This window comes from Rhipicephalus sanguineus, chromosome 3 (genome assembly GCF_013339695.2).
Source record: "Rhipicephalus sanguineus isolate Rsan-2018 chromosome 3, BIME_Rsan_1.4, whole genome shotgun sequence".
In the NCBI taxonomy this organism is placed as follows: domain Eukaryota; kingdom Metazoa; phylum Arthropoda; class Arachnida; order Ixodida; family Ixodidae; genus Rhipicephalus; species Rhipicephalus sanguineus.
Genome location: NC_051178.1, coordinates 142,212,527 through 142,239,155, shown reverse-complemented (window position 1 = coordinate 142,239,155; position 26,629 = coordinate 142,212,527). Strand labels below are relative to the sequence as shown.

Below are 26,629 nucleotides of genomic sequence, written 5' to 3'. Positions count from 1 at the left end.
TTCGCTCGTATAACTTCGCTCGTTTTCCCACCGCGGATGCACGCATGCTGCGCCACACCGTCTCCGAAAAAAAAAAAGCCGCGGGAGAAGCCGCAACGGCGGCGACCCGGTGTGTTTCGGATGAAACGCCATCATGACTTTTGATTGTCAGCAACGCAGGCAGAGGGCGACGGGGATTTTGGCATTTCGCGGGAGAAGCCGTGCCGCAGGCTGTAGAAGTGTGTGTGTGTTGGGGGAAGGCAACTCTGTGAGAAGGGGAGGAGGGTGTATACAGCTTTAGCAGGGGCTTGCTCTAAGGAGGGTGTATTTTGCTTTCCGCCTCCCCTTTGGCACCCCTGCTGCTCGCGAAGTATTGCCTGGCGCGCTCCGAGGCGCCGCCGTGAAGGAGTCAGGTGCCACTGGCGTCGTGTAGCCGCTGTGCTTTGCCCCCCCCCCCCTTCCCCTCCCCCCTCACACACCTTCCCATACTCTTTCTTTTCTTCGCGGCGTGTAGTACCGGCGCAGTTGTTGTTGGAGGTGGTGGTGGCAGCAGCGGGTAGGCAGGAGGGAAGGCTGTTATTATTATTAGTGTTGTATTGCTTTTCTTTACCTGTATCGCGCCCGTTGCTTTTGTGAGCGTTCCTTTCTTTGCGCTTCTCTCCTCTCGCGTTGCGAAGAGACTGGCGCCGGTGCTCGCACCGATTCCTCGCCACTTGCTGTCGTTTGTGGCTCGCTCGTCTTCTCCAGTCCTAGTCCGGCTATCGGACATATCTCCCATCCTAGAACGACTCTACGTAGGCCCAGGGCTCCCCCGAAGCGAACACGCTGCATTCTCCTCTCCTTTCTGGCGTTTTTAGTTATCCACCGTTAGTGCTCGAATTTAGGCCGCCTGTAAACTTCCTTCTTTATTTTTTCTCTCGAACACTGTCCGCGCTCCAACTGCGTGTTTCTTGGGAATAGATTAGCCGCGTGTTTGTCTGTTGGGGAGCACTAATCTTGGACGGTCACTTCGAAAGTCTTGACGGGCGAAGAAGAGTCGATCGACTCCGCGGGATGGCTCGCCGTGTCTTCTGGGATGCTGGCCGGGAAGTGCACACTGTGCGGAGGCCGAGTGACGGCCGTTTACTTACGAGCACAGTTAAAAAACTGTTGTACGATCGAGATCCGATATCCGTTTTCGGTTCTGTGCGGACGCTGCCTGCTGCTAAGACAGCGCCTGCTGGAAGATAACTTTTGTGTTAGGGTCGCGGCTCGATGAATAATACTGTGCTCGTGTCTTTGAACCAGGAATATTTCTGAAGAAGAAAGTGACTTTCAGATGCCTTATTTATTTATTTTTTATACTCATGCAAGCGACCTCGAGCGTCTACTGTGTCTCTTTAGCGACCTTAGTGAGTCACTAATGCTGCATCGTGAAGCCATTTGCGGCACAACCTGCCACACGACAGGGATGCTGGCCGGAAGAGCGTGCGTGTTCGCAGCCCCCTACGTAAAATTTACATTGCGGCACAATGAAGTCGTGCTCCTGCATTACGAGGAGGCGTAATTGCGCAGCTTTACGTATTGCCACTGAGTAATCGCAACAGTGAAACAAGAAAAGTAATATTTACCTCGTGAACGCCACCTTGCAGTTGCCTACGAAGCTCTCTCTACACCGTCCGAGATTCTTGTATGCGACTACATAGAGTTACGTGACATCCCAGTGAAAGCCGCACTATACTATACATCTACGCAGACATGAAACAGGGGCAGGATTGCGTGAATGTGTCAGGCTGAGCGTATTTCGCAAGAATGGCATTTACGCTGCAAACATGGGGTGATGCTTAAATGTTCATCATTACGCATCAGCGCTGAACAGACGGTGATGATGCTAATTTATGATGCTAAAGCATCATTAATTAGCATCCATCCCCGTCCAAGTCGTATCTTATACCACTCTTACAGATCCCTGCAGTGTTGGACAAACGACGCTGTTGCACTCGGAACTAGGAAGCTCCTATGGTGTTTCAGTACGTGTCAGCGCTCCGAAGTACTGAACGAGGTGGACGGGAGAACGTCGTGCGAGCCCTGAGCGCGTTGCGTTCGTCGTTCGTGTTCCGTCGTTGCCCGTCGTAGGCGTCGTCGTTCCGCAAAAGGAGGAGGCGTCCCTGACCAAGGACGGGCGCGCGAGAGACGGAGGACCCGGATACCTCCGGGACCGTGCCCAGTTGTGCGCGCCTCTCCGTCCGACGCCACTGCTGCCCCCCTCACTCCCCCCATTCGAGAGCGCTCGCGCGCGTTGTGCTCTGCGTGTTTTCGCTTTCAGGAAGCGGCTCTCCCGCCCACTTTTGGCCAAACCGCCAGACCCGCTTTCGGCCGACGGCACCCCCCACTGAACTTCTCCCCCCCTTCAGCTCTCGCCTTCTTTTTTATTATTATTGCAGGGGCCTCTCTCTCCCAAAGGCATACACGGTACAACTCCACGCGCACCTTTTCCCTCCCCCCTCTAATCCTAGGTGCCCTTAATCATTTGTAACTGCTAGTTGCCTCGTCCGTCTCCCGGCCCTGTTCCTCGCCTCTCGCTCGTGTGCGCTGACCGGCGTGCTTTGCATTCGCTCCTTTTAGCTTTTTTGTCTTTCGCCTCGAGCTGAACTCTCAACCACACCGGTGCTGCAAGCAGCAGAAGCAGAGTCGTGCGCGCGGTTGCTCTCTCTTTCTTCAGCGCCTCTGACGTACGTGGTAGTGCGTGCGCCTGCCACGTTGCGCCGTAGCCCGAGTCTTGGCGGCGCTGGCGTCGTTTTTTTCTGCCCTGTCTTCCGTCCCCCACCATCTCTGCAGCCACCTCTCACGGTGCTCCGTTCGACGAAGATGGGACGAGTCGATAAGCTGGCACTGATTGGACCGAGGTGTTGCTCGGGACGTGCTTGCGCGGCGGGGCGAAGAATGTTGCCCCCGGTTCGAAAGCGGCACCGAAGAAGCCAAGCGCGACCGTGCTCTCCCTTCTTCGCTTTCTTATTCGGGCTTTTCCTCGCTGCTGTTGCTGCTGCTGCCGCTGTTGTCTTTCTGCTTGTGTTTCAACACGCGTTGTTGTTTTTGGTGGTTTTGTTGTACTGGCCGGGTTCACTGCCGTAGCCCCAAGACGGGCGCCACATTATGACGGAGAGGGGGCCGAGAGTCGTGTAGGCTTAGAATAGAGGAGGGAGGGGGGTGCCGGAGTAATGGACTGACCTAACACTTCGGCGGCTTTGGGACATAATTGTAAGTTGTTCCACACCGTTGTCGGCTGTAACACGGGGGTATAGGTGCTGGTGGCGTCTGTCGCTAGCTTCGCGCGTATTTCTTACTTATTTTTTTTTTTACATTCGTGGCCAGCAAGGTAGCTTGTGCCTTCTACTCTTGTTCATCACATGGCTGCCCACTCGGGCCTATCATAGACCCTCGCTCCCAATTTCTCGTTCATTTCCTGATATGTGATTTCGCAAAGCTCTCTCTAATCGAAGTCCGTCCCATTTGTAATGTTCGAAACCGAGGCGTCGTTAAGTGCGGGGAGACCCTTTAACAAAGAGCTCGTAGTATGCATCGCGAAAAGCCGCGGCGTGACGTTCGTCAGATGCGCGCTCTGTCTTCTCAACACCCCTCCTCGCCTCGCACGGTCATCGTCCCTTCTATATCGCGGCTATCATCCCGGTCGTTACTTAATCTGCCATTATTTTTCATCCGCAGCATCGTCTCGCGCGCTCGTTAATTCATTTTCTCTTTTCTCACGCTGCATACTGTACCCGCGCCACGCAGGCGCCCCGCCATCGAGACGATCGGGTCTGCCGAGATGATAGATCTCGATTTCGTGCGTTCGCCTTTGTACCAGGCAGCAGCTGTCTGCCTGCAGCTTCTCCTGATCTGGGAGGTCCTGTCTGCACGGAGGAAAAAAGCGAGTCATTGCACGAGAGCAGCTTTGGTCCGTGTCTTTATTAGGTTTGTTCCTTGGAACTTTTGCCCTCGAGGAATATAAGTTCGCCACTGTAAGCGTCGGCACCCTCGCGTTTCGTTTGCATTTCTTCCGTGTTTGATTTTCTTTTCACGCTGTTCCGTATCGTATGTGTTGTTTGGATTGATTAAACGTGCGCCGCGTTATCCTCTTTGAACTCCGTGATCACTCGCGTCATCGTGTGTCCCGCATGTTCCTCGCAGCAATTTCTTATTTTTTTTTTCCTCCATGCTCGCAGCACAGCAGCGGGGTTTTTGGCACGCAGCTTCGGCGTTAAAGCGTCTAGCCGATGTGATCTTAACCTTTAGACGCAAACAACTCTTTGCAGTCGCCTCCTTGATTCGGGCCGCGCAAACGACGCGTTGCAGTGGCCTCCGTGATCCTAGGCCGCGATCTCTGCTGCCACAGCACTCGCTCAGCTTGCAACGGTCGTCGCTCCTTGGCACGACGTCAACATCGGCGCGCGACGAGCTGGGGGTCCTCGGCACGCCTCGCGTTGTGCGCTGAGAAGCATCTGGACGATCTGAACCCAAGAATTGCGAGTTAGTGGGCTGTAGGTCGTGGCTTTCAATTTGGTTTCGCATTCTTTCCGTGTACCAGTGTCTCGCGTCTTTGCGGATGCACCGAAACGCAGCCGCATGTCGCCGTTTCAGCATTGATTTCCGTCAGCTGCTGCAAGGCTTCATCGAACAGGTTGCTCCTCAAAATGCGCGATTAACGTGGTGCCGGTGCGCAGCATGAGCGTAATGACGGCTTCGTTCGCTCCCTATTACAAGCAGGTGTTTGCGATCGACAGATCTCAGGGCGTTACTTGGAGTGGAAGCGTTCAATAAACTTGCGTTTAAACGGCCGTAGAGAGTGAACAGACCTTTTTAAGGGCGCTTATTGGGAACTTGCCACATCTGGTCGTGAGCTTCGCGATTTGATAGCGCGTTGTCCTGCAGGAGCCGTCGTTAGCGATTCGCTAAGCTTCCGCCCCGTGTTTGCATGTCCACTCTCCTGCACGGCGCTGTGTATCGCGCATATTGCTCAACACAAATAATTAGCGACGATAAAGACGTCTTGTGGCCCTATTTGATTTTGTTACGACACTTCCTGGCACCGTCATCTGTTATTTGCGTATAAGGTTTCGGGTCGTGCGAAAAACAATATGCAAGACGGGCCATGACACACACACACAGACGGGCCACACACACACACACACACACACACACACACACACACACACACACACACACACACACACACACACACACACACACACACACACAGCACACACACACACACACACACACACACACACACACACACACACACACACACACACACACACACACACACACACACACACACACACACACACACACACATAATCTGCGGTGACGCACTCCTGCAAGCAGACAAAAGTATGAAACGATGTTGCGAATTCAATGCGTCCACAGTTGCTTTCTTTTTTTAATTTACAGAAATTGTTAATAGCCTTTTATAAAGATTCACGTATAGTCGCGCATGTCAAGCTATTGCTCTGTCTGCAGCTTCCACTGCGCTATCTGTAGATAAGGCGGTCGAAAATAGAGGCAACACTGATGCATGCCTTTTACGGCCTCGATGACGTCGGTGCATACCACCCGTAGCCATTAGGTTAGCATGGGCAGGATTCCTGATGCACTGTTAGGAGTTCGCGTGTTACACCTGCTGCACGACACATCACTTTCGCACCAATACGGCACACGGTGCGGCAATGTTTTCACTCGCACCTATTCCTTCGTATGGTCGAGGTTTCTTGAGAGCCCGCAGTATATATAATATAATAACGACGCGCGCGGCGCGCATTCAAATGGCGAGGCGTCGTCCTCGGTCGGTCAGCACTTGCCCATCCCACAGTGGTATTTTTGGGGTATACGTTGCACACAGTGGTGTGACCTCTATGGTGGCCGCCTTTCTATCGCTTCCTCCAGCCGTTCGACGTCACGGAGGCGCCCAGCTGTTTAGGCGGCGGAGAAAGCCCTTCGGTCGCTGGCTGTGCTGACCCACTTTTCTCGCCCGCGCACATCCGTACGCCGCTGCCGTTCACGCATCTGGCACCGCGCGAGTGCGTGAGCGTCGTCGTTCCCGGTCCGCCGCGGCACTGACGTCATTGGACGCGGCTGCACCGCCAAGCGTCCTGTGGCTGGAGACGTCGTTGTCCCGTCTGAAGGCGGCGGTGATGTCGAGGCTTTTACGCTGGCGCAGATACCAATCCGGAGTTCCTTATTGTGTTTTCCTTCTGCAAGAAAGTCGTATATATGCCTGACATCAGTCTGCCACGAAACATTCAATGAGATCACCACGGAAGCGAGTGTCGATTTCTGTATGCGACAATAGAGAGTTTTAGCTAGTTACGGAAATGCGGTACGCAAATACGCTACCGTATGACGGTACCGCTCCTCCTTTCCAGGTCGTCGACCTTTTGCCGGTGAAGGCACCCCAACACCACAAAGGCTTTTTCAAAAATTACTGTGTGGTTGTCACGGCTTATTGTTGCCTGTCAGCCCACGCATTGTTAACGAGACACCTCCCGTATGGGCTACGCATTGTCCCTGGAACGGGGAGCGGCAAAAGCACAACCAGCGGGGGAGGAACGCTACCGTACTGCCATACCGTATTTGCGTACCGTATTTCCGTAACTTGCTAAAACTCTCTAATGGCATGCAAGAGCCTGCGAATGTATTTTAAGCGCTTTGTCTGAGGCACCGACACCTGAACTATACGAATGAGGCGACTTCCGTGTATTGATGTTTCTCTTAGAGGTGTGCACGGGCTCCGGGTAGCCCGAAAGCCCGACCCGGCCCGCGGGCCCGGCTCGGGCGGGCCGACGTATTTTCACCTCGGGCCCGGGCCGAGCTCGGGCTACTTTGAGTTTCATCGGGCCGGGCTCGGGCCCAGCGCAAAGCCCGACTCAATTCCGAAATATCGAGAATGAGCGGGAATTGTGAGGAAGAACCTGCCGCAAAAAAGCAATGCTTGCAGTTGTTCAGCGAGTTGAGCGACAGTGATGAGAATGTAGCAGTTACAAAAGATGAGCTCTCCGATTATCTCTCTATGGAATCGCCCTCCTGTCCATCTGAAGTTTTAGTTTTCTGGAAAAACAAGCAGCAAAGATATCCCAAGCTTGCCAGGCTGGCAAAAAAGATATTAGCAATTCCGGCGACGAGTGCAAGCAGCGAACGTAACTTCAGTTCGGCGGGCTACATAATGTAAAAGCGCCGCACTTCGTTGAAGCCGGAATCGTTGGACTGCTTGCTGTTTTTGCACGACAATCTGTAATCTGTGTAATAGAGACTGTTCGTCGTGTGTCGTTTGATCGTATTTGATATGCTCCATAAAATGCCAAATTACCGGAAAACGATGTTTTGTTTTCGCAGCGAACCTTCAAAAAACCGGGCAGGTCCAGGCCCGGGATTGTGTTTCCGTACGTCGGGCCGGGCCGGGCGTGCTCGCAGCCCTTTGCCGTCGGGCTCGGGCGGGCCTTCGACAAAGTCAGCGGGCCCGGGCCGGGCTCGGGCTCGGAAATACAGCCCGTGCACAGCTCTAGTTTCTCTATACGGAAACTTGATGTAACAGGTCTTGCGCGTCATTTCGGCGCACAGTCACCGAACGGCGCGCGCACTGCGGACGAGACAACGTTCACATGCACGCAATGTGTTTCTCGTGGTTGTCGCTTTTAACGGCGCGTACCGCTGTCATAATTGGAGGATAGCGCAGATCATGCTGTAAAGTCCTACACTATACGTCAGGGCATGATTGATTCTCCGTTCGGTTCTTGTTTGACTGTTCATGTCAAAGAAGTCGCGCTTTATAATTCCATGCACTCAACTTATCTTTGAAAGTCGCTCGTATATGTGAGTAAAGCTGGGGATACTTGCGGAAATGACTCAGTTTTACTGCATTCGATGGACCCGAATGCGAGAAAACAGGCTGCACAGGTTCCGAGAAAAGTGTACAGAACCGCGCGAAATCAGTACGTGAGTTATAGCACGTGCTGTGATCACAGGCGTATACGTCTCGTATACAAAGGCGTCGATACCCACTCTTTGGAACAGGGCCCTGCCAGCACTAACGCTGGAAGCTTCACTTTGGCGATACGCACTTATGAGATGAGAGAAAAAAAAAACGAAAGCGAGAGTTACCGCGAGCTTATAGCGCACTGTTTTCGCGTTCGTCGTGGGCGCATCACCGCGATCTGCCGCTTCCTGTGCTTAGCACAACAAGCGAGTCTCTTGCTTTCTATCTCGTCTCGAGCCGCGCGCGAGTATAGCTTCCGGTCGTCGTCGCTTCAAGGTTTTTCTCGTCTCCTCCGCGCCGGGTTATTGCCACGCACCTTTCTTCGCCTTTGCGATATGCAGGTCTCGAGAGTGAGTGGCGGATGCATGCGTAGTGCGCATCTAGCTGAGGTTTCGCCAGAAACCCACGCAGCTCATTCAATACTGGAGACTCGCGTGTACTTCTTGTTTTGTTCTTGTCTACATGTCTGCACAAAACAGACCGCGCAGAACGGCAGCAACAGATGCTCCTCCCACTTCGAGGCGACGTCGAGCCACTGCACCCGCGGCAGAGGTGGCGCTGTGCGCTGTAGTAATCGCGCAGGGGGCAAAGCGAGCAAGGCATGCAAGCACAAAGGATGAACAAAACGAACAAGGGCGTCATATTGCGTCTAGCTGCGAGGCGTCGGCACCACGCCCTGTTGAAACAGAATGGCTGAACTACCAGAAAAACCGTCGTTCGCCCGCTGCTACACCGCATCAAGCTCCGTTTGTTTCTCATGATGACCGCGGAGGGGCTGTAAAACCGAACAGCTTCGGAACCGACGCGTCTGCGGGCTGCATGCGGGCAATCGTGCGACTGGCGTACACACCCAATCCAGGGTGGCTTGTACCAGCCACTCTTCCAAAGAAAACGCCTTGCCTTGTTCTTTTTAGGCCGCGCTTGTCGTCTGATATGTGTAGCAAAGTTTGGCATCTCCCCCAGCTGCCATTTGTTGTGCCCCGCTCTGTCTACTCCACTCGAACGTGGAACCTTTGGTTTCTCCAAAGTTTTTCAGCAACAGCTGTTCATTCAGCGAGCGTTTAGACCGGCGACAGGCGTCGTTGGTCCGCTGCACTCACTCGCGCACGCACGGACACACACAATGGCGTCTTCTCATGAACGTCGCCCCGTTCGCCGCCACTAGTGAGAGAGCTGACCCACATCAACGCGGCGTCGTCTTTTCTCGCGCTGACGCCGCTGCAGGCTGCGCCCACACGCAGAGCGTGTGGGGCGCCCAGCCCCGCGTTGCCGCCGCCTATGTAGAGCCTGCTTTGCGGACGTTTCGGGAACCGCTGCTGCTCTAGTAAAAAAGAAAGAAAAAAGGACCACCCTCGATCGGCTAGGCGATAAAAGAAAGGACGTCTTTAGAACGGCTTCTCGCCGTTAGGCAGCTGCCCACTTCCATCTCACTTTCTCGCTACGCGTTATTTTTGTCACGTAGTTAAATGGCACGCGTTTAATGCGAGGCTGTATAGCTCTCAGTGCGCACGCATTACTGCGAGGAGATACACGCTGCCTATATAAAGGAGAAAGCGCATGCACGGATCCATCACTGTATGGCCCCCTCCGTGCAGTGAATTTGGTGAATGCGAAGCGGGTCATTGCTTGCGTTCGTGTTCCGTACCAGTTTACTTTTGCACGCTTGAAGTATAAGTATAAACTGTACGGACAACATTTGATCGACGTAGCGCTTAGTCAGCGGTTATTCTGGTCCTACTAGAAGGTAGAACTGCATTTCTCCTTTTGCTGTCTTATATTATACGATCAACAGGTATAGAGTCATTTCATTTAAGGCCCGACTGCCTAATTTGAAATCGTAGGCACGGACTTATGCATAAGCGCACACGCGAAGCTTGTCAAGTTTTCAACGCCTGGCGGTCACTTCTATGCTGCGTCCACTTTAGTTTCCTTTCTTGATTGTGTATAGTTTCCGAGATCCAAATCCTTGATAATGATGATGAGTTCTTTTCAGTGGCACACACCTTCTATGGTGTATGACCCCGTTCCATTCACGTCTTCGATGACTCTCATTTTTTCTTCTCTTCTATGGCTTCACCACTTTAGTTCACCCTCGTGAGCCCTCGACCGTACACACGATGCTATGATATGCGTGCTGTCACCGGAGCCCATGGCTATAGACGCAGACTTCGCGAAAAAAAAAACGAGAACAGCTGCCATTGTGTGTGCGAGAGCGGAGGACCGGGGTCGCCGCTTGGCGCGGACCGGTTTAAATGACGTTAATGGATGGCGCCGCTTTTCGGCGGAGGCGGTCTGGATCGCGAAGCGTCGTGCTGAGGAAGAAGGACGACTCGGCTAGGTACGATGGCCAGGTGCGAGAGTTGGCTGCCTGCTGGTCCCTTGACAGTGCGGCGAGAGACGGAAACGTATAGAGAAAAGTAAGGGGGGGGGGGACCTCCATCGGAGCGCACTTAACCTTCATTTCTAATAAACAGCCGCACTTCTTCCATCACATGGCCGACGCATACAGACTACGCCTGGATAGTGCCAGCGGCGTGAGTTAGCCGCGGCCGTTTCTCGCCAGGGGTCAGTAGATCACGGCGTTTAGCCTTGTTTGGAGAGCGCGCTTTGTTCGCTCGCGTGGACCGATTAGAAAACTCGGGAGGAGGGGAGGACCGCGTAATGGACTGACCCTGTCTGCTGCTGCAGTGTGATAGTTTGGATTCTCTCTCTTCTCGGAGCTGAATGTGGTGGCCCTGCATGGGGTATATCTTCTTATTCGCTGGCACGGTCGAGCGGGTTTATGAGTGCAGCATTCTCTTTCAGTGTGTATACCTCATCACGACGCGACCGCTGCAGTGCGCCCACGGCCCGTCTGCGCTTACGCACGCGATTCTGATTCTACCCGCGAATCGTTGGATGTATTATAAGCTGCGGACGAAGTAGTCGAAGCAGCAGCCTTCGAGGAAACACTGCCGCGCAGTAATCGCGTTTCAAATTGGGATAGCCCGATTTACACCCAGCGCGGTCCACAGCACTTGTAGTAGCGACGGAGTGGCCAGATGCGTGTCCGAACCGCTGATGCTGTATAACGATTTAGAGAGCCTTACTTCTGAACAGTAAATATAAACCGTTAGAGGCATAGCGGAAGTCAGTAATGCGTGCTCCTGCGCCGGTATGTTGGTTTTAAAGCTCAGCGTACTTTAACCTTTTTAACGTGCACCCGATGCAGGGCATACAAGCGCTTTCGCACTCAGCCCGTATAGTGGAAACGCTATATAGCGCCTAAATTGGGATCGAACCCGTGACCTCGTGTGCCCATTCTCAACCTCTTGCCTAGCGGTCCGCCGCTGCGAGTGTCCGTTTACGCACAGTATAACCGAACATTTTCATTTGTCTCGAAGCTGGCAGGAATCAAGGTCTCGCAGAACTTTGCTCGCCATCCGTCTCCTTCAATTAGCGAAGTCCAGGACCGTTGACATTTCACGTTTTGATCAAAGTTACGCAGTAAAATCAAGCACTCGGGCGCTGACGGTGGTGTATATGTGCGTGTCTCGTTGCCACTCGAATGTTAGCGACCTCAGTGACCGCCGACTTTCTGCGAAGGACGGAAAAATTGGGCGAATCGGTGCAGGTTCATGGCTGCAACAGCGTACTAAGAATAATGGTGGACACACCGTGTGTTGTCTCCCTCCCTTCCTCTAAGTCGTGTCTGTCACCGCACTGTTGCCGAATGCCCCTTAACAAGTTTGTCATATCGTTCCTTTTTCATGTCTATATTTTCTCTTTTTACCATTCCCTTAGTATGGGGCAACCAGCCCAGCACGTTCTTAGGTAACCTCCTCGTATTTCTCTCTTCGTTTCTCTCCCTTGTTTTCGAGGATAAAAGCGGACCTTGAAGGCAACGTTTGCGACATGGCAAGCCTAGTTAGCGCGCTTTAAGCCGCTTTTGTCTCCAGATGCCATAATTTCGGTGTGGCCACTACTCTTCTTCGCTTCTGCATGCCAGCATCATACGCGTGCGCTCGCATATGCGCGCCGCCGCGGTCGCCTCTCCCACGAGCTTCGGTTCACCGCGGAGAAGCGTCTCAGTGTCGCAACGAACGCGACTACCGTGTGCTGCCGGCAGCGCGTGCTTTTCTTTGCGAGCGCGGCCGTTTCTCAGCGCTCGTGCTACCCCGCCTGTGCGGTGTCGCGTCGTCCACCCGTGAGAAAGGCCGCTCGTGACCGCCGATGAGAACCGAGCCTGGCGCGTCGTTGGACCTGGCGCGTCGTTGGACGTGGCCTGAGCGACGGCGCTCGTGGTCGCTTGGACATGAGCTATATACGCATGGGCGCCGTTCGGGCGCGCGCGGAAGAATGGACTTATCGGACTTCCGTGCCTGACTCGCTTATTCGACTGAGTGCATGTAGAAAGCTTGAAGAATAGCTGACTCAAAGCGTAGACTCCGCGATTAGCTCCGGCAATCCCGCTCTGCGCAGACGCGCTACCTCCGCTGATCGCGAAGGCCATGCTCAAAGTTAGCGGAATCGTTCGACCAGCCCAGTAAAGGCTGAGCTGAGTTTGGACATTGATTGTGCCTTGCCGCAACAGCTCAGTGCATATATGGAATTTCGCTGCTGTGCAGTGAAGGTCGTGGTCGTCGGTTTCCAACGAGAGTGTACGCAAGTACACCTAAGCAGCAATGAAGTAACAGGAGAGAAAGATAGAGAGAGTATCGGTATCACCATTTGCATTGCACGCGTCATTGAGTTTGCTGTTTTACGGGCACACGCCCTCCGAACGGTGTTTGCATTGCAAAGCACATCGCGAGTCGTATTTGCTTATTTGCTCTCAGCAGTCTGACTGTGTTGTCTGGCGTATAATTTCGAGCTTTTCGCGTTTGTTGATGCGCGCCTACCTAAGTGCGGCGCGCGCACCGATATATAAGATGTATGGGCACATTAACCTGAGCGTGTTGGTACGCAAGAAAAAAGACCTGTCCTGATTACGCATGCGTGTAGGAAGGCTACCGTTACAAAGCTTACTGTAACGGTAGCCTTCTGCCCTGCTCGAATTTTTCCACCAAGTTTCACTCTCCGACAACGATAACGCGCGTCCTTTATTAGCGGCATGCCTCACACGTTGGTGGCGTATTACTCGGGGCAGGGCGGAAGTGGAAGTGGGCTGTAAGGTGATCACGTGTCAGGTTTATAACAGCTGTGGTGTCCTGTGGATCGTCGTCCGTGATAATGGAGAGAGACAGTTTCCACCGGTTTGTGTCGAGCAGCAGCTCTACAGCTTCCACAGCCGTGGAAGCCTGCCTAATTCTCGCTTCGAAGCCCCGCAACTTCCTCCGTCCGGAGTTTTTAAACACGCCTACGCTTGGACGCGCTCCGGTGGCTTTCACCGTGCTCGCATACGAACACGAACACACACACACACACGCACGCACTCACTCCGCTGCAGGCTCAACAGCGGCCTTGAGTGTGACCCCGAGGGGCGTCCTTTCCGTCGCTCCGTTGTGGGCCCTCCAGCGTGCATGCCCACGTCGCCGCCGAGCGCGAAAAGGGCACAGGACGCGGAAGACGACGACCACGATGACGCTTCGCATGTCTAATTCGTTGCGCCTAGCTCGGTGTCGTTGCGTGTGCGCTTTGTGGGAGAACATCGGTACTGTTTTGTTCTCTCTGTCTCTGTGTTTCGTAAATGATGATAAATAAGCGCTCAGCTGGCGAAAACTGTCCCGGGTGACTCATGGGGATGACGCACCGCCTCCGCGCTAAACCGCATTTTAATAGGGGCGGAGTAGGCGTGTACGCTTACTACGCGCGGTGCGTACGAGCGCGTACACGAACATGAAGCGTAATTCGTTCCTGGGTGGAGCCTGAATTTTATTTCCTCTTCTTTACTTCTCTTTGTGCATGGGGTATGCATAAACAAGAGCAGTGCCAGCGCTTACTAAAAAAAAAAAAAAAGAAATCCGAGGGAAGGAAATAAATAGTCTTTAGAAGCCACGTCTTCCAAACTTTCGCTTGTCGTCGGAGAAGACTATACATGCGTCTAACGATATTGGCTTTGAGTAGTTTTGTGGTAAATTTGGCTGGAGAGAGGCGTAACGAGGATGGTGAGTCGTGGTAACCCGAACATAAGACGTTGTATGTCAACTAAGATCGAACCATAAAAAAAAAAAAAAAGTAACGGTGGAAATGACCTCGCGCGTGTGCTATCGGTCGATCACTTACACTGTTTGCTTATCGAGCCAATGCCTCCTAGTCAAGGAGGCATTGATCGAGCTATCGGCGGCGTCGGCTCCCTTTGGGCGGACGCGGTGGTGTACACTTTTCCTTTTGCGAAAGGCTGAAGTGGAAGAACGTGCCTTTGCACTCAACAGGGAGAAGCTACACTTAAAGCCTCGCCAGCTGATTTGGATCGGCCAATTAGCAACGAGAATCGGCTGCCTGTCTTCGGGAAGGATTTTGTGGGGCAGTGGGGAGGGAGGGTCGTGGTTTCTGTATAACTACGCGGCGGTATCATTAGAAGAGGCCACGTACGTGACCTGTTGTTATAGTGACGTGGCTGTTCGACGCGACGGTAAATGCGTTCAACGCGCCGCGCGTAGTTGGTATCTGTATTGTCAGGTAACTCGGCCCCTTAACGTGATCGTCGACGACTTGTCAAGTGCTGCGCGATGATCAAATAGCTTGAGTGTCGCAAGTTCACCATATTGCGCACAGCGCACGTTCATGTTGCGAATGCATCAGGCGGTTATAAATCGTAGAATTTCATTTTTTACTTTACCTATCGCCTTTTGTCCCACCTCTCACACTGCCGCGGGGACGGTTGCGGCGAAATCTCAGTTCTTGAATCGAGGCAAGCCTTTTCGAAGGTTGAGTGCTTCTTTTCTTTAGTCCTCGGATTTCCGCCGCGGAGTGTTTCGCATCCCTCGTGGTTGCAGCGCGCACATATTACGAACTCTCGGCCTCGTACTACGCGCATCTCGTGCCGCGGGTCAGCGGAGAATTCCTGGCCGCCGCCGCTAGCTCAACTGCGCCCGTTCGTTCTCCACAATTGCACCGTTGGGCCTCGCGCGCGGGCATTCTTCTCTTACCTCACTCTGCCAAGGCAGGGTCACGGCGAGGGGAAGAGAAGGCGATGGCAGAAACGCAATAAGAGGTGGCCGTTGCTTGGCTGGCCTGCAGCCTGCCGCGGGAAGACGCGCAGCATATGAGAGCGAGGAAGTCGGGTAGACTTGGGTTGACAAAACGAAAGATGACGAGGGAACCAAAACGCAGGGAACCGTCGTCGTTTTCACGAGCGAGGGATTTCAATGCGTCGTCTTCTCGGCGGCCCCAGGAGAGACCTTGAAGACTGGGGTGCCGCCGCCGAGGGAGATACGTTTTTTTCTCTTGTCACGTTTTTTTTTTTCTTTTTATTTGTCGCGCTTTTACTCCGAGAAGAGGTCGCGGTGGCGATGGGCAAATGTACGCAAAAAGAAAAAAAAAAGGTGGAGATCAAAGAGGTGGGAAAAAGTGTTATTCGCAGCAACGAGCGGAATATAAAAGCACGGTTCTTATTCCCCCGTCCGCCGCAGATACGGCCGGTAGGGGTTGTTTATATGGGCGGGGAACCGCGGCTCTCTTTTATACACCTCCTGTCGTTCATATAGACACGGGTGGGGTGCGGGGAGGGGGGATAGAGGGGCTCGCATTCAATTGGAGTCGAAATGCGAGGGAACAGAATGCTGCTCCGGCGTCCGTGCCTCGGGAGCGCACCCATGCGCGCGGGCTCTCCGCGAAACGGGAGAGAGAGAGAACTCCCATTTCCCTCGAACGGCCCGGAGAGACAGATAGTAAGAAAGAACCCGGAGGCCAGACTCGGGCCAGACGGCGTGCGGCCCCGACCCGAGTGCAGGTGTATTTGTTGGTTGCAGGCCAAGGCTGTCGCGGGCTCCCACACATCTTCTTCCTTCCCTGTGGGGTGGCGAAGGTGGGACAGGCCGCTTTCTTCGGGGCGGCGTCTTCGTATACGCACGCTTTCTTCTACGGCCGGGAGAGAGAGAGGGCGGTGGCTGCCTTTCTTCTTCCGCCTTGGCTCCGAGCATAACGTGTCAGCGCTTTCTTTTGCTCCGTTGCGGGCCCGCACCCATTTGCCCTACATCGTCGCGGCGTCTTGAGGACGTGATCCAGGCCGGTCTGTCGCCGTGCATATACGCTGCGTGCATATCTGCGTATATTGACACAGCCGAAGAATTATGCGTTAATACGGTTACCCGTAGTTTTCGATCTTAGCTGTTGCTTCTGGCTCAATAACAATGGTCACTTTTAGAAAGTTTAGCGATAAAGAATGAAACGGAATGTGTCTTCCTAACGCTTGTGCCATGGCATTCTGGATATAACCTGCGTGCTTACGCGAAACTGTGTACTGGTGACTTGGCGGTTATTCTTGTTTCGTCCCGAATGTCCCCACGCCATTTGATGCAGTCATCAGTGCTTACATTTCAGCAACGAATAAAAACACGTATTGTAGATTTCTAACGGGCATCAAAACGATAGACCGCTTGAACGCAGCACAGAGAAAACCGTATTACGAAAACATGACCGTATTATGAAAATCCCCACCTTTGCATGCTTACGAACGAACACGTTTCCAGTGGGCTTGCACCGCCCGGACAACATTTTTTTTAGCGGACTTCTCGCCAAGAAATTCGCGTCATTGTTCGAACATCACAACAAATCAAAACATCTTGGAGTTATTCGCCGAAATGTTGCTGCAAATACAAAACGGCGCTGTTTGCTCTTAAGGCCTGACCACACGTACGTTTTGCAGCGCGTGGCTTTTAGCCTCGGCGCCGCGCGCTCTCCCTATGGAGAGAGATGGCGCGCAGCTTCGTGTATCCACGCGCCCTCTCCCTCCATAGGGAGAGGGCGCGTCGCCGCGTCTAAACGCCACGCGCTGCAACGCGTACGTGTGGTCAGGCCTTTATACGTTACACAATTCAGCGTCATCTGGTAATCGTGCTATGTTTTCTATTGTCCTTCCTATAAGTAGAGGTCGATCATGAACGCTCGGATCCGTTTCAGTGCAACTACCCGTAAGGCTGAGAGAACCAACTCATACTTGGATTTGCGAGCTCGATCCCTCACTATCGCTCCGTTTCGGACATTCCATTGTCGAACGAAACCCGTGGAATAAACGGCGCACAGTCGATTCTGTTTGGCGTGTTAGGATCTCGTGGTGCCCTCTTGAGGGCGTCAGTGCGGCTAAATTGAGGGGGAGGGCCGCAGCGAGGGATGTCATTGACCGGTGACTTCGGCGGCGCGCGCTAAGTCTAAATAAGCACATTTGCTTCGCGGTGTCCTCTCTTAATGACGTCGCTGGCGGGTGGCGTTGTTCTTGCGATTGTTGTTATTACCCCCACGGTGGCGGCCACCTCCCGTCATATTCGCGAAAACGATAAAAGAAGCGAGTGCTCCGAGGAAAAAAGAAAAAAAAAAAGGTATGTTCTAAGCAGTCTGTGTTCGTTTCGTCTAGCCAGGCCTTCTCGTTCGACGTTGTTATTTTTTTACCTTTTTTTTCCGCACATCCACGGCAGACGAAGCCACGTTGCGCGCGGCATCTTGCGAGGGTTTTGCGATGCCTGTCCTGGGAGGGGGAGCGACACAATAATGGAGGTTTTCCAATTTCGACCCGCGAAAGGAGGAGGAGGAGGGGGAGGAGGAGTCGTACATAGCCGGTTGATCGTCTCCTTACGTCGAAGGAGAAGCGAAGCGAGGGCTTCGCGGTTATGCAACGAGAGTTTGGGGAGGAATAATGCGGCAACAAAGAGATTCGCGGGGGAGAGGGAGGCGAACCTGAGTACCCGCATCAGCGGAGGAGGAATCATCTGTCAGAGCGCGGTACGTGGTGAAAGGGCAAAAGGAGAGAGGCTCGTAATAATCGGCGACCATGGCACCCCGACCGGGCAGAGCGACCGCTGCTGCATCGCAGACGTCGCGACAACGGTGGACACGGCGTAGCGCTTATATTATATTATATGCGACTTGACGCCACCACGTCTGTTATAACACACCGCCATCCAGCAGGCCCCGGAATTTTCGATGGGAGCTCGAGGGAAGTAGAGGGACGGGGCGCTTGCAGTGGAGATGCTTCTGTGTGTGTTGTGCATCGACGTGTATTTTTTGTTTCCTTCCTCCGTCATTGGCGCCATCCCTAGTGGTGCCGCCGGCGGCTTGCGCGGTTCAGGCGGCGTCTCTGGTTCTCGTTGTTTGCCGCTGCTAGTGTTTGTTTGTTTGTCTGCTGTCACGGAGGCCCTGCCGAGGCGTGCATATTTATGGCCAGATTTTTGTCGCCCTCGAGACGGCCTTCCCCGCAATCAGATTAATGGCGTATGCGCCTTACATAATAGACGCGCCGAGGAGGCCCTTCAATCTCTCTTATACTACGGCTTCGGGATTACGGGTTTCGCGGAGACCCGGGTACTTCATGGACATTCCACCGGACACCTGCAAGCGGGCGTTCCTTTCCCGTCGTTTCTGTCTGTGTTTGTTGCTTGACATATACCTATCGGCAGTGGCCGACGATTATGACGATGATATCGTGCAACGTTCGGCATTTTAGGTTCGAAAATCTTCGCCGGACCGTCGCCGCGGTATTGACGTTCTAAATGGGGCTGCATAAATCCTGCGCTTTAGGATTAAGTTTGTAGACATCATCATCCATTCCTACGTTCCTCCGAACAGGATGTTTTTCATTCGTCTTCACTTTGCCGTGGCTATACCATCCCCCCACCGCACCTTTTTATTTCTTTCCCGACACGTGGGCTGCCAAGCGAGGCAATATATCTCGTTAAATACAGCGACCAATCACAGCCGGCATGACGCGCATGCGTTCGAAAGCGAACTGCGTCTCTGGCGCATTTTCCCACGCCTATATATCTCTATCCATCCTCGTATTAAGTCCAGCGCAGGTTCCAGCACTCGCGTACTGGGCTACGCCGAAATAAAAGTCGCGTCGTAAATTATAGGCTTTTTTTGTGCGCCCAGAAACGGGTCTCCCCAGAGGCTCTTCGCGGCCGCCAATGTCGCATTCTCGTATAACACATACGTACACACGCGAAACGCACATCCACACGCATACACACTCGCACGCGCGTTCTTTTTTACGTGCATGCGAATGTGACAAGCCGTCAGGCGAGGGCGGCAAGGTGCCATGCGAGAGCTCAGTAAACTGTCCTGTCGTTGCGACGCGATCTCGGAACGCTCTGCGTTGCTTCTTTATGCGAGTCGGTTGCGGTGCACGAGTGGTGGTGCCGCAGGTGGTTGCGGTGCGCCGCGTCCTTGGACGAAGGGCATCGTCGTCGCAGGGTGTGGTGTCTCGCGCCTCTTGTCGCGTATGGCAACAATGGCGGAGATCCTAGCCGTACACCTCGTGAGCTGCGCGCGCGCTCTCCGCAGTACGAAAACAAAGCAGCGCGATCGCGGTCCCGCGTGCCTCCGGTGGTGGTGTTAACTTACGCCAAAACGTGGGACAGAGGTGCCTCTCTGTGTGAGCCGAAGCGCTCGCTCGCTCGCTCGGGGTATTTGTGCTTTGTTTGTGGGCTTGTTGCGCACGGCCATCGTCCCTGGAACGTGAGCTCGTGGCGGTGGATCTGGGAACAACGCAGCCAGCCGGCGACACTGGATGCGCTCGTTGGGTCGAGCACGTGACGAGACGTATGCAGATCGGTAGCGCTGTAGCTGAGTGCGATCACACACAATGGACTCGGCACCTGAGCTATTGTTTGGGCGTTTTCGTCCGTGATACTCGCGGCGTGTTTTCTTAGACTCTGGCGATGTGTATATACACGAAGTGGGAAAGAACGGGCTCAAGGACGAACCAGAAGAGGTGCGTAACAGCTGAGCGTGAGTTCTACATTCCTCTGGGAATTTTTTCGATGCCGTTTGAGTACAGTTAACATTTTTCGCGACGCGACGCGACTTCCTCTTATGTCGCGTTGCGCTCGTTCGGAAAGCTATTTTAATTATTCAAATTTTCTGTATTGCAATAGGTAACAGTTGTGGGCGGCTTTATTGTAATTAAAAGTTTTAAAAATGCGTGCGCCGCGTTTAGTTTTCCTTGTCGGCTTTTCTCGAGACAGGTGTTATGGTGTCGACATTACCGTTGCGACAGAACGGCAAAGACGTAGAAAAGGAACTAAGGAGAAGCGAGTCAGAATTTGCTTTTTCCCTTTGTGGGCTGTGAATGCTTAGCCCATCTATTTCTCGAAGAGCTGCTTCAGCGAACTGTCTCATTTAAAGCGGGAAGCTCGGCTGTAAACGAACGTGCTTTCGTTATAGTGGCCAGGACGTGTGAGCCTGTCTTACGCATCGTAGTGTGGGCGTGCGGCGTTGTAAAGATATAACTGCAGGCGTCTTTGTATAGCGACCAGCTTTCTCCGAAAGAAAAAAAAGAAAAAAGAAAACCGCTGACGTTGTAAATGTTTACGCAGCGTCGGACTTCCGTTTCACGTACGTTCGTTGTAAAACAAGAGGTCAATGTTTTCTCCTACTGGGGCTGCGCGATAGGTATCTGAGACGGCCAAGGTCTCTCGATGTGCTGAGTCCGGACGTTAGCCAAGAGATTCTTCACGTGCAGCGGAGTTTTGCTAACCATTTTTCTTTCGTCATGCAGCGAGACACGAAACCGTCGCAGCTGCATTAAAGAAAGTTTTGCCAAAGGCAACGTGACGCTTCGGATAACTATGTGCCGAGCTCTAAAATGGAGATTCGGAAACTTGACGCCCTTTATTCTATTGGAGGAGGTGTACTGAGCGGCTCTTCAAGTCAGCACGCAGAAGTTGCCTTTATGATAAGGTATACATACCGATTTGTTTTCGCCTCTGTTTACGCATTCGGTGTTGCTACAGCAACGGCTGCGTTGATTATACATGACACCTTCAGGGTGTTTTCATGGTCCACAAAGGTCATTGATCGTCTCTCTTTTGTAATTATTCTCGGCGCAGTAAATTATCGCGCATGCGACGCGTCCATACATTGCAGTTGTTTATCATTCTAATTGTTATGCTCCCCCTGTACGCTCCCTCAGTGTAGGTCGATAGCATACTGGATGCAGTCCTCCTCAGCCGCCTTCTCTCAACTGTTTTCTACAATACAAAGCGACGACTTTTAACGAAGACGACGCGTTTCATTTTATTGTTGCGTAAACAATGTCACCAAGCGGTTTTGCGTATCCAAACACAACTCATTTTTATGCTCTTTGCGTTGTTTAGTAAAACCCCGTGTTGTGTTCATTCTCTCATTTAGCCTTTCCTTGTCGACGCATTATGTTCTAGCCTACATCTATTTGTATACACGTGTAGGAAAACGGGACGCTTTCGAGGAAAGTATAGTGTACTGCACCAGTCGTCTAACTATAAAGGCAGCAAAATAGTGGAATCTACAGCGGTGAACCAAATCCCACGGCCCGTATGGAAATAAAAGGACTGGATCTTCTCACGAGAGAGCCTGTTTATATACGTGCCTGAGATTTCGGACAGGTTAGCGACCCTCCTCATCGTCCTCTTCGGCGCGTGCATCTGTGCATCTGTGCATCGAGTGCATGCGAGCACAAGGCATTCTGCGGCCGCGGAGACCCGCTAGACCCCCGTGGGGCAGTTTTCTCAGTAAAAGCTGGCGTGCACAAACCTGAACGATATAACCGTGACACAAGCGTCGACCCGCGTCGCATGCGACATTCGTTTTCCCGCGTTTGATCGAGAGCTTCGGTTCGAGAGAGTGACACACGCACGCAGAGAGCAGCGGACGGTATAACCGGTCGCCCCGTTTATTCGCTCTTCTTATTTCGCGAATCGAGCGTCTGCATCGCAGTGCGATTCGCGTCGAGCACTGCTGCCTGCAGTGCAGGACGTGCTCTCCTTTCTGCGAGAAACAAACAGAAACAAAGAATATTGTCGAAAGGGATCGGGTCTTTGAGAGTTCTCGCATGCATTTCACGCAGAGCGCTTACGCTACGGCGATGCTTCGAATATGCAGGTTGCGCTAAAAGTGAGGGTCACGAAAGGAAAGGATGTGGGATAGAAGTGGCTTCAGAGAACGAGGCAGCGGCGGCAATGGTGTTGATTGTGGTGGCGGGGGCAGTATATATATATATATATATATATATATATATATATATTTCTGTTTTTTCACCACCTTCCCTGACAAAAGGGGCTTGTTTCGAAAAGAACAGCAAAACGGAGCAACCGTGACCGATGCCGCCGGTGTGTTTAGGTCACGTTTCGCGCCGTCTCTGATGCCCCTCTCTCTCTCTCTCTTACTCGTCGGATTGGAAAAAGAGAAGAGAGCCGCGCTGGGGGCATCATGCTTGATGCTGTCTGTGCGTGTTCGTATGCGTCGGCGGTGAAGAAGGTCGGGATATACGATCTGCGAAGAGACGGAAAGGGTCACAGTCGGGGTCGGGTCACGCCGCGAATACTTGACCCGCGGCAGGCGCGAGGAACGCAACCTCGGCGCTGGGTTTCTACATGTTTTGTTTCTTTTGCTATAATCTGTGATGCAAGTTTCGTTGCTCGACTTTTGCCTTTCTTTCACCTTACTTTCCGAGGCCTCTGCGCCAATTCGAGTCGCCTGTTTGCAATTTGCACCACCTGTTTGAGGAGAAATATGTTGGTCTTTCCAGAGGAAAAGAAAGTTGCACGCGAAGAGGAGGTAAAGAATGGCGGTAGGAAGCTAGGCGGGGGAGGGGGGGGGGGGGGGGGGGTAGATAGAGGGTGAGTGCTATGTGGTGGTTTGGAATCAACGTCGTCGATGATCTGCTGCGAGATCGTTTACGGTCGAATGGACAAATGTCGTGTCACGTTCTTCTTAGCGCGCTCTTACGAAAGAGCGAACGAAATGAAAGGAGAGTTCCCCGCCGTATAGTGCATATGAATCCATTATCTACGTATGCGGTTTCACTTTTGTGAATGGAAGGTATCGGGGGCGCGGGTTCCTTTGACCTCGGAACTTGCGGCGTTTCGAAATCGATCGAGTTCTCTGTGTCTGTGGGCGTCAGATATTAAGGAATGGTTATTTCATATACGGTTTATCGAAGCGATCGATTGTCTTATAGGGCAGCTGCGTATTATCGCTGCCCTTCGCACACTCGGTTGCCATAATGAATGAGATGTTGTGAGACAGCCGCGTATGATTACAAGGGTCTGGAATTGAGCTTGTTGGCGCGGTTTCATTACTGGAAACTTCGCGAAAAATCGACGAGACATGGAGGAACCGGCAAGACCATGCGCTGCTCCTGTCTGTTCTTCGTGTCTCGTCGTTGTCTCGCGCTGTTTCCAGCCTATATGGTTAACGAACTTCTCATATGTATGATTCATGGGGCTTCACGCTGAGCGCACTGCGAACGGTTCCGTCCGTTTCTTTGCGACATTGTTATATCGATTCAACCTCGGGTCTTGCGATGTTAAGTCCCATGGATGCCGTTTTGAGGAAGTTCTCGCTGCCCACGATTTCCGATAAGCACAGCGCTTCCTTGGCGAGTCCCGCTTCTCTTTTCGAGAAAAGACGCCGCTCTAGCGATAAAAACGGCCACGAGATCGCCTTGTTTTTCGCCGGTACGCAGAGTGGCGGCGATTGGTCGGCCCGTTTTGGCTTTGAACAGTATTTCCTTGAGCCGTCGCGTCACTTTCTCGAGAGGGGCCGCTGGCCGCTGTGCCGCAGACGCAGCTGCAGGCTCGTTGAGCCTCCTTCAAGAAAGGCGCCTTCGAGGAGTGCGTGCTCACCTAAGACTGCGATTAGATAAGACGTCGTTATCTCGCCGACGGCCCAACCGCGCGGAGCGCTGCTCAGCGAGCACCTTTCCGGACGGCTGGAATTCGTGCCGGCCAATGTTGCGCGCACCAGACTACACACCAACCGCGCGTTTAGCTGAACGTACTACAGGCCGCTCGCTGCCGTGCAGGATTGCAGCGGCGCTCTCTCTAGCGAGCGGGTGCAAAGTGCACGCGCGGGCGCGCAAGTCGGAGACGCGTGCAACACACGCAGACGCGTAACGTAAGACTCTGCAGAGAAGTCCTCTCCCGCAGTCTAGTCCGTGGTGGATGGTTCGCGAGGCCGCCTAGCCGCGTTTTTCTCTCAGGTGTCTGCCGTCGTGTAAACAGTGGTTCTCCGCGCACCCGCGTGACCGAATTGCAGATGATGACGAGGCGGCGAAGGATTCTGCCGAGCGGTCGACCGAGCGAGCTGGTTCCCTGCTTCGGCCTCCTGACGCGGAGGCCCTCCAGGTCGTAGTACCACCACGCCGTCCCTCCTGGAAGGACCCCGGATCGAGTGGACATCGCCGCCGGGTCCAGCAACTCAGCGCATCCCAAAGCTTTATGAAGCGGAGCAGCGGTAGTGATAACGTGCCACCGGTGTGACTCAGCAGACGCGTCTGCTACGGGTACATATCGTCGCCTGATTATACTCCCGAGAAGAACAGTCATCCGTGAGTGAATCGCGGTCGTTTTATTGTGCGCAATTTAAAAGCGTACTACTACTGGGCAGCCCAGAGAGCAGGCTGTCAAACAGTTCCTGTTGTGAGACGGAAAAAGTGCTGTTCGCCGAAGGTGATGTGGACGGTGGCGATCGGCAACGTCCAGTCGCAATGACCGTGAGGACTCAGCTCGTCGTGGTCTTTCTTCTAGTCAGTTTCGGACTCCTGGTGGCTGCTGGTCAGTCCAAAAAGAATGGCCAGGTCAAGAAAGGGAAAAGTACGTATTACAGGCTGTGTGGTGGTATTTTTATTATTATTTTTCTTCGCCGAATTTGCTGGAGCCCGTATATATCGATGTGGTTCGCACACTTGCTTGTTTTGTGTTACGTCTTTGTGTGTTTGTAGCGGTTTTTGAAGGGAGGAACTTTGTTTGTTGAGTGTATAGGAAACTTGTGACATTCTTCGAGCACAGCGCGCAATTCTGAATGATGCTTCTAGAAAACTTTATTTACGTTTCCCTTCGTCTACGGTAGATATGTCACGTACTTTTATGTTCGTCGTCGTCGGTGTCGCGTACATCACTTCGTTTTGAATGCGTGTTGCATTTAAGGCATTGCTTGATTTCGCTGTTTTCGCTCCGCAGTCTGCATCGGCACAAATGGCCGAATGTCGGTTCCATCGAACCGAGAGCACCACTACCAGAACCTCAGGGACCGCTACACAAATTGTACATACGTGGACGGGAACCTGGAGCTGACATGGCTACAGGTGAGAAACGTTCATAGTTTCGATTTCACTTCAACGAGTGTCAATTTAAGCGATTCAACTTCAGTGAGAAGTATGATATATATCGGAAAGATTGTTTGCCATATTATGGCATGCACTCGCCGACCTTTAATGATCCACGTTTGTGCGGATTTAACCGCAGTGGATATTTCGCATCATTCACCCCTTTGGAATTCGCTTAGCACTTATGTGAATGCATTTCAGACAGCCGCGCATCGTTCTTGTCGAACACAACTTTTCCCTGCTGATGATGGCATACAAGCCCGTACTGTCTTGGGAAGCGCTGAGCTTCGTCTCGGATCTATTCTTCTCACAACCACTAATCGAGACGTTCTCTCCTCGCAGAACAAGAGCCTGGACCTGAGCTTCCTGCGCGACATCCGCGAGGTGACGGGTTACGTGCTCATCTCTCACGTGGACGTGCAACGCATCCTGCTGCCGAGCCTGATGATCATCCGGGGCCGCAGCCTGTTCAAGCTGAACGTGCACGACGAGGAGTTCGCGCTCATCGTGACTCTGTCCAAGATGGAGAACCTCGAGCTGCCGGCGCTTCGCGACATCCTGCGCGGCAACGTGGGCTTCTTCAACAACTACAACCTGTGCCACGTGCGCCACATCCAGTGGGACGAGATACTGTCCGGCCCACCGGCGCACATGGTCTACGTGTACAACTTCACGCAGCCCGAGCGAAGCTGTCCGCCGTGCGACGCGTCGTGCCGCGGCGGCCACTGCTGGGGCGAAGGGCCGCACAACTGCCAGAAGTTCTCCAAGGTGAACTGCTCGCCGCAGTGCCACCAGGGCCGCTGCTTCGGCCCGGAGCCGCGGGAGTGCTGTCACCTGTTCTGCGCCGGCGGCTGCGTGGGACCCAAGCAGAGCGACTGCCTGGCCTGCCAGAACTTCTACGACGACGGCGTGTGCAAGCAGGAGTGCCCGCCCATGATGCGCTACAACCCCAACACCTACTCGTGGGACTACAACCCGGACGGCAAGTACGCGTACGGCGCCACCTGCGTCAAGGACTGTCCCGAGCACCTACTGCGCGACAACGGCGCCTGCGTGCGCAACTGTCCGCCCAACAAGAAGGCGCAGCAGGGCGAGTGCGTGCCCTGCGACGGACCTTGTCCAAAGAGTGAGTGCACTTTGTACGAACTGGTGCGCGGAGGGTGCGATATCGGTGTTAACGAGAAAACAAAAACATGTTATGTTCTTAACCCCTGGACCGTTCACTTTGTGGCTGTCGATTCGCGCAACTTACGTTCGTTAGCTAAACTGTTATAATCCGACGTTTTAGCGTCATTTTCGTGTTTCAATGGTGCCCGAGCGCGACGGAAGCATATATAGAGTATGAGTATGATTCACAAAGAAATGTGCCTGTTCTACTGCTCGGCACAAAATGCAGATCGTGTGGTATAGCGTATATACCACCT

At 53.2% G+C, this 26,629-nt stretch overlaps 2 protein-coding genes across 5 annotated transcripts in view; both read left to right on the top strand.

Moving 5' to 3' along the window:
* LOC119387320 (epidermal growth factor receptor-like) overlaps positions 1 to 26,629 on the top strand; it is a 254,545-nt gene that overhangs the window by 199,040 nt on the left and 28,876 nt on the right. The window lies entirely within an intron of this gene.
* The window catches only part of LOC119387318 (epidermal growth factor receptor), a 127,289-nt gene that overhangs the window by 71,784 nt on the left and 28,876 nt on the right, over positions 1 to 26,629 (top strand). For all 3 annotated transcript variants that reach the window (XM_037654668.2, XM_049413473.1, XM_049413474.1), the window contains exons 2-4: positions 24,137 to 24,693; positions 25,060 to 25,184; positions 25,548 to 26,331. In XM_037654668.2, coding sequence (XP_037510596.1) covers positions 24,588 to 24,693; positions 25,060 to 25,184; positions 25,548 to 26,331 — 1,015 coding nt within the window. In that variant the 5' untranslated portion in view covers positions 24,137 to 24,587. The remainder of the gene's footprint in view (positions 1 to 24,136; positions 24,694 to 25,059; positions 25,185 to 25,547; positions 26,332 to 26,629) is intronic.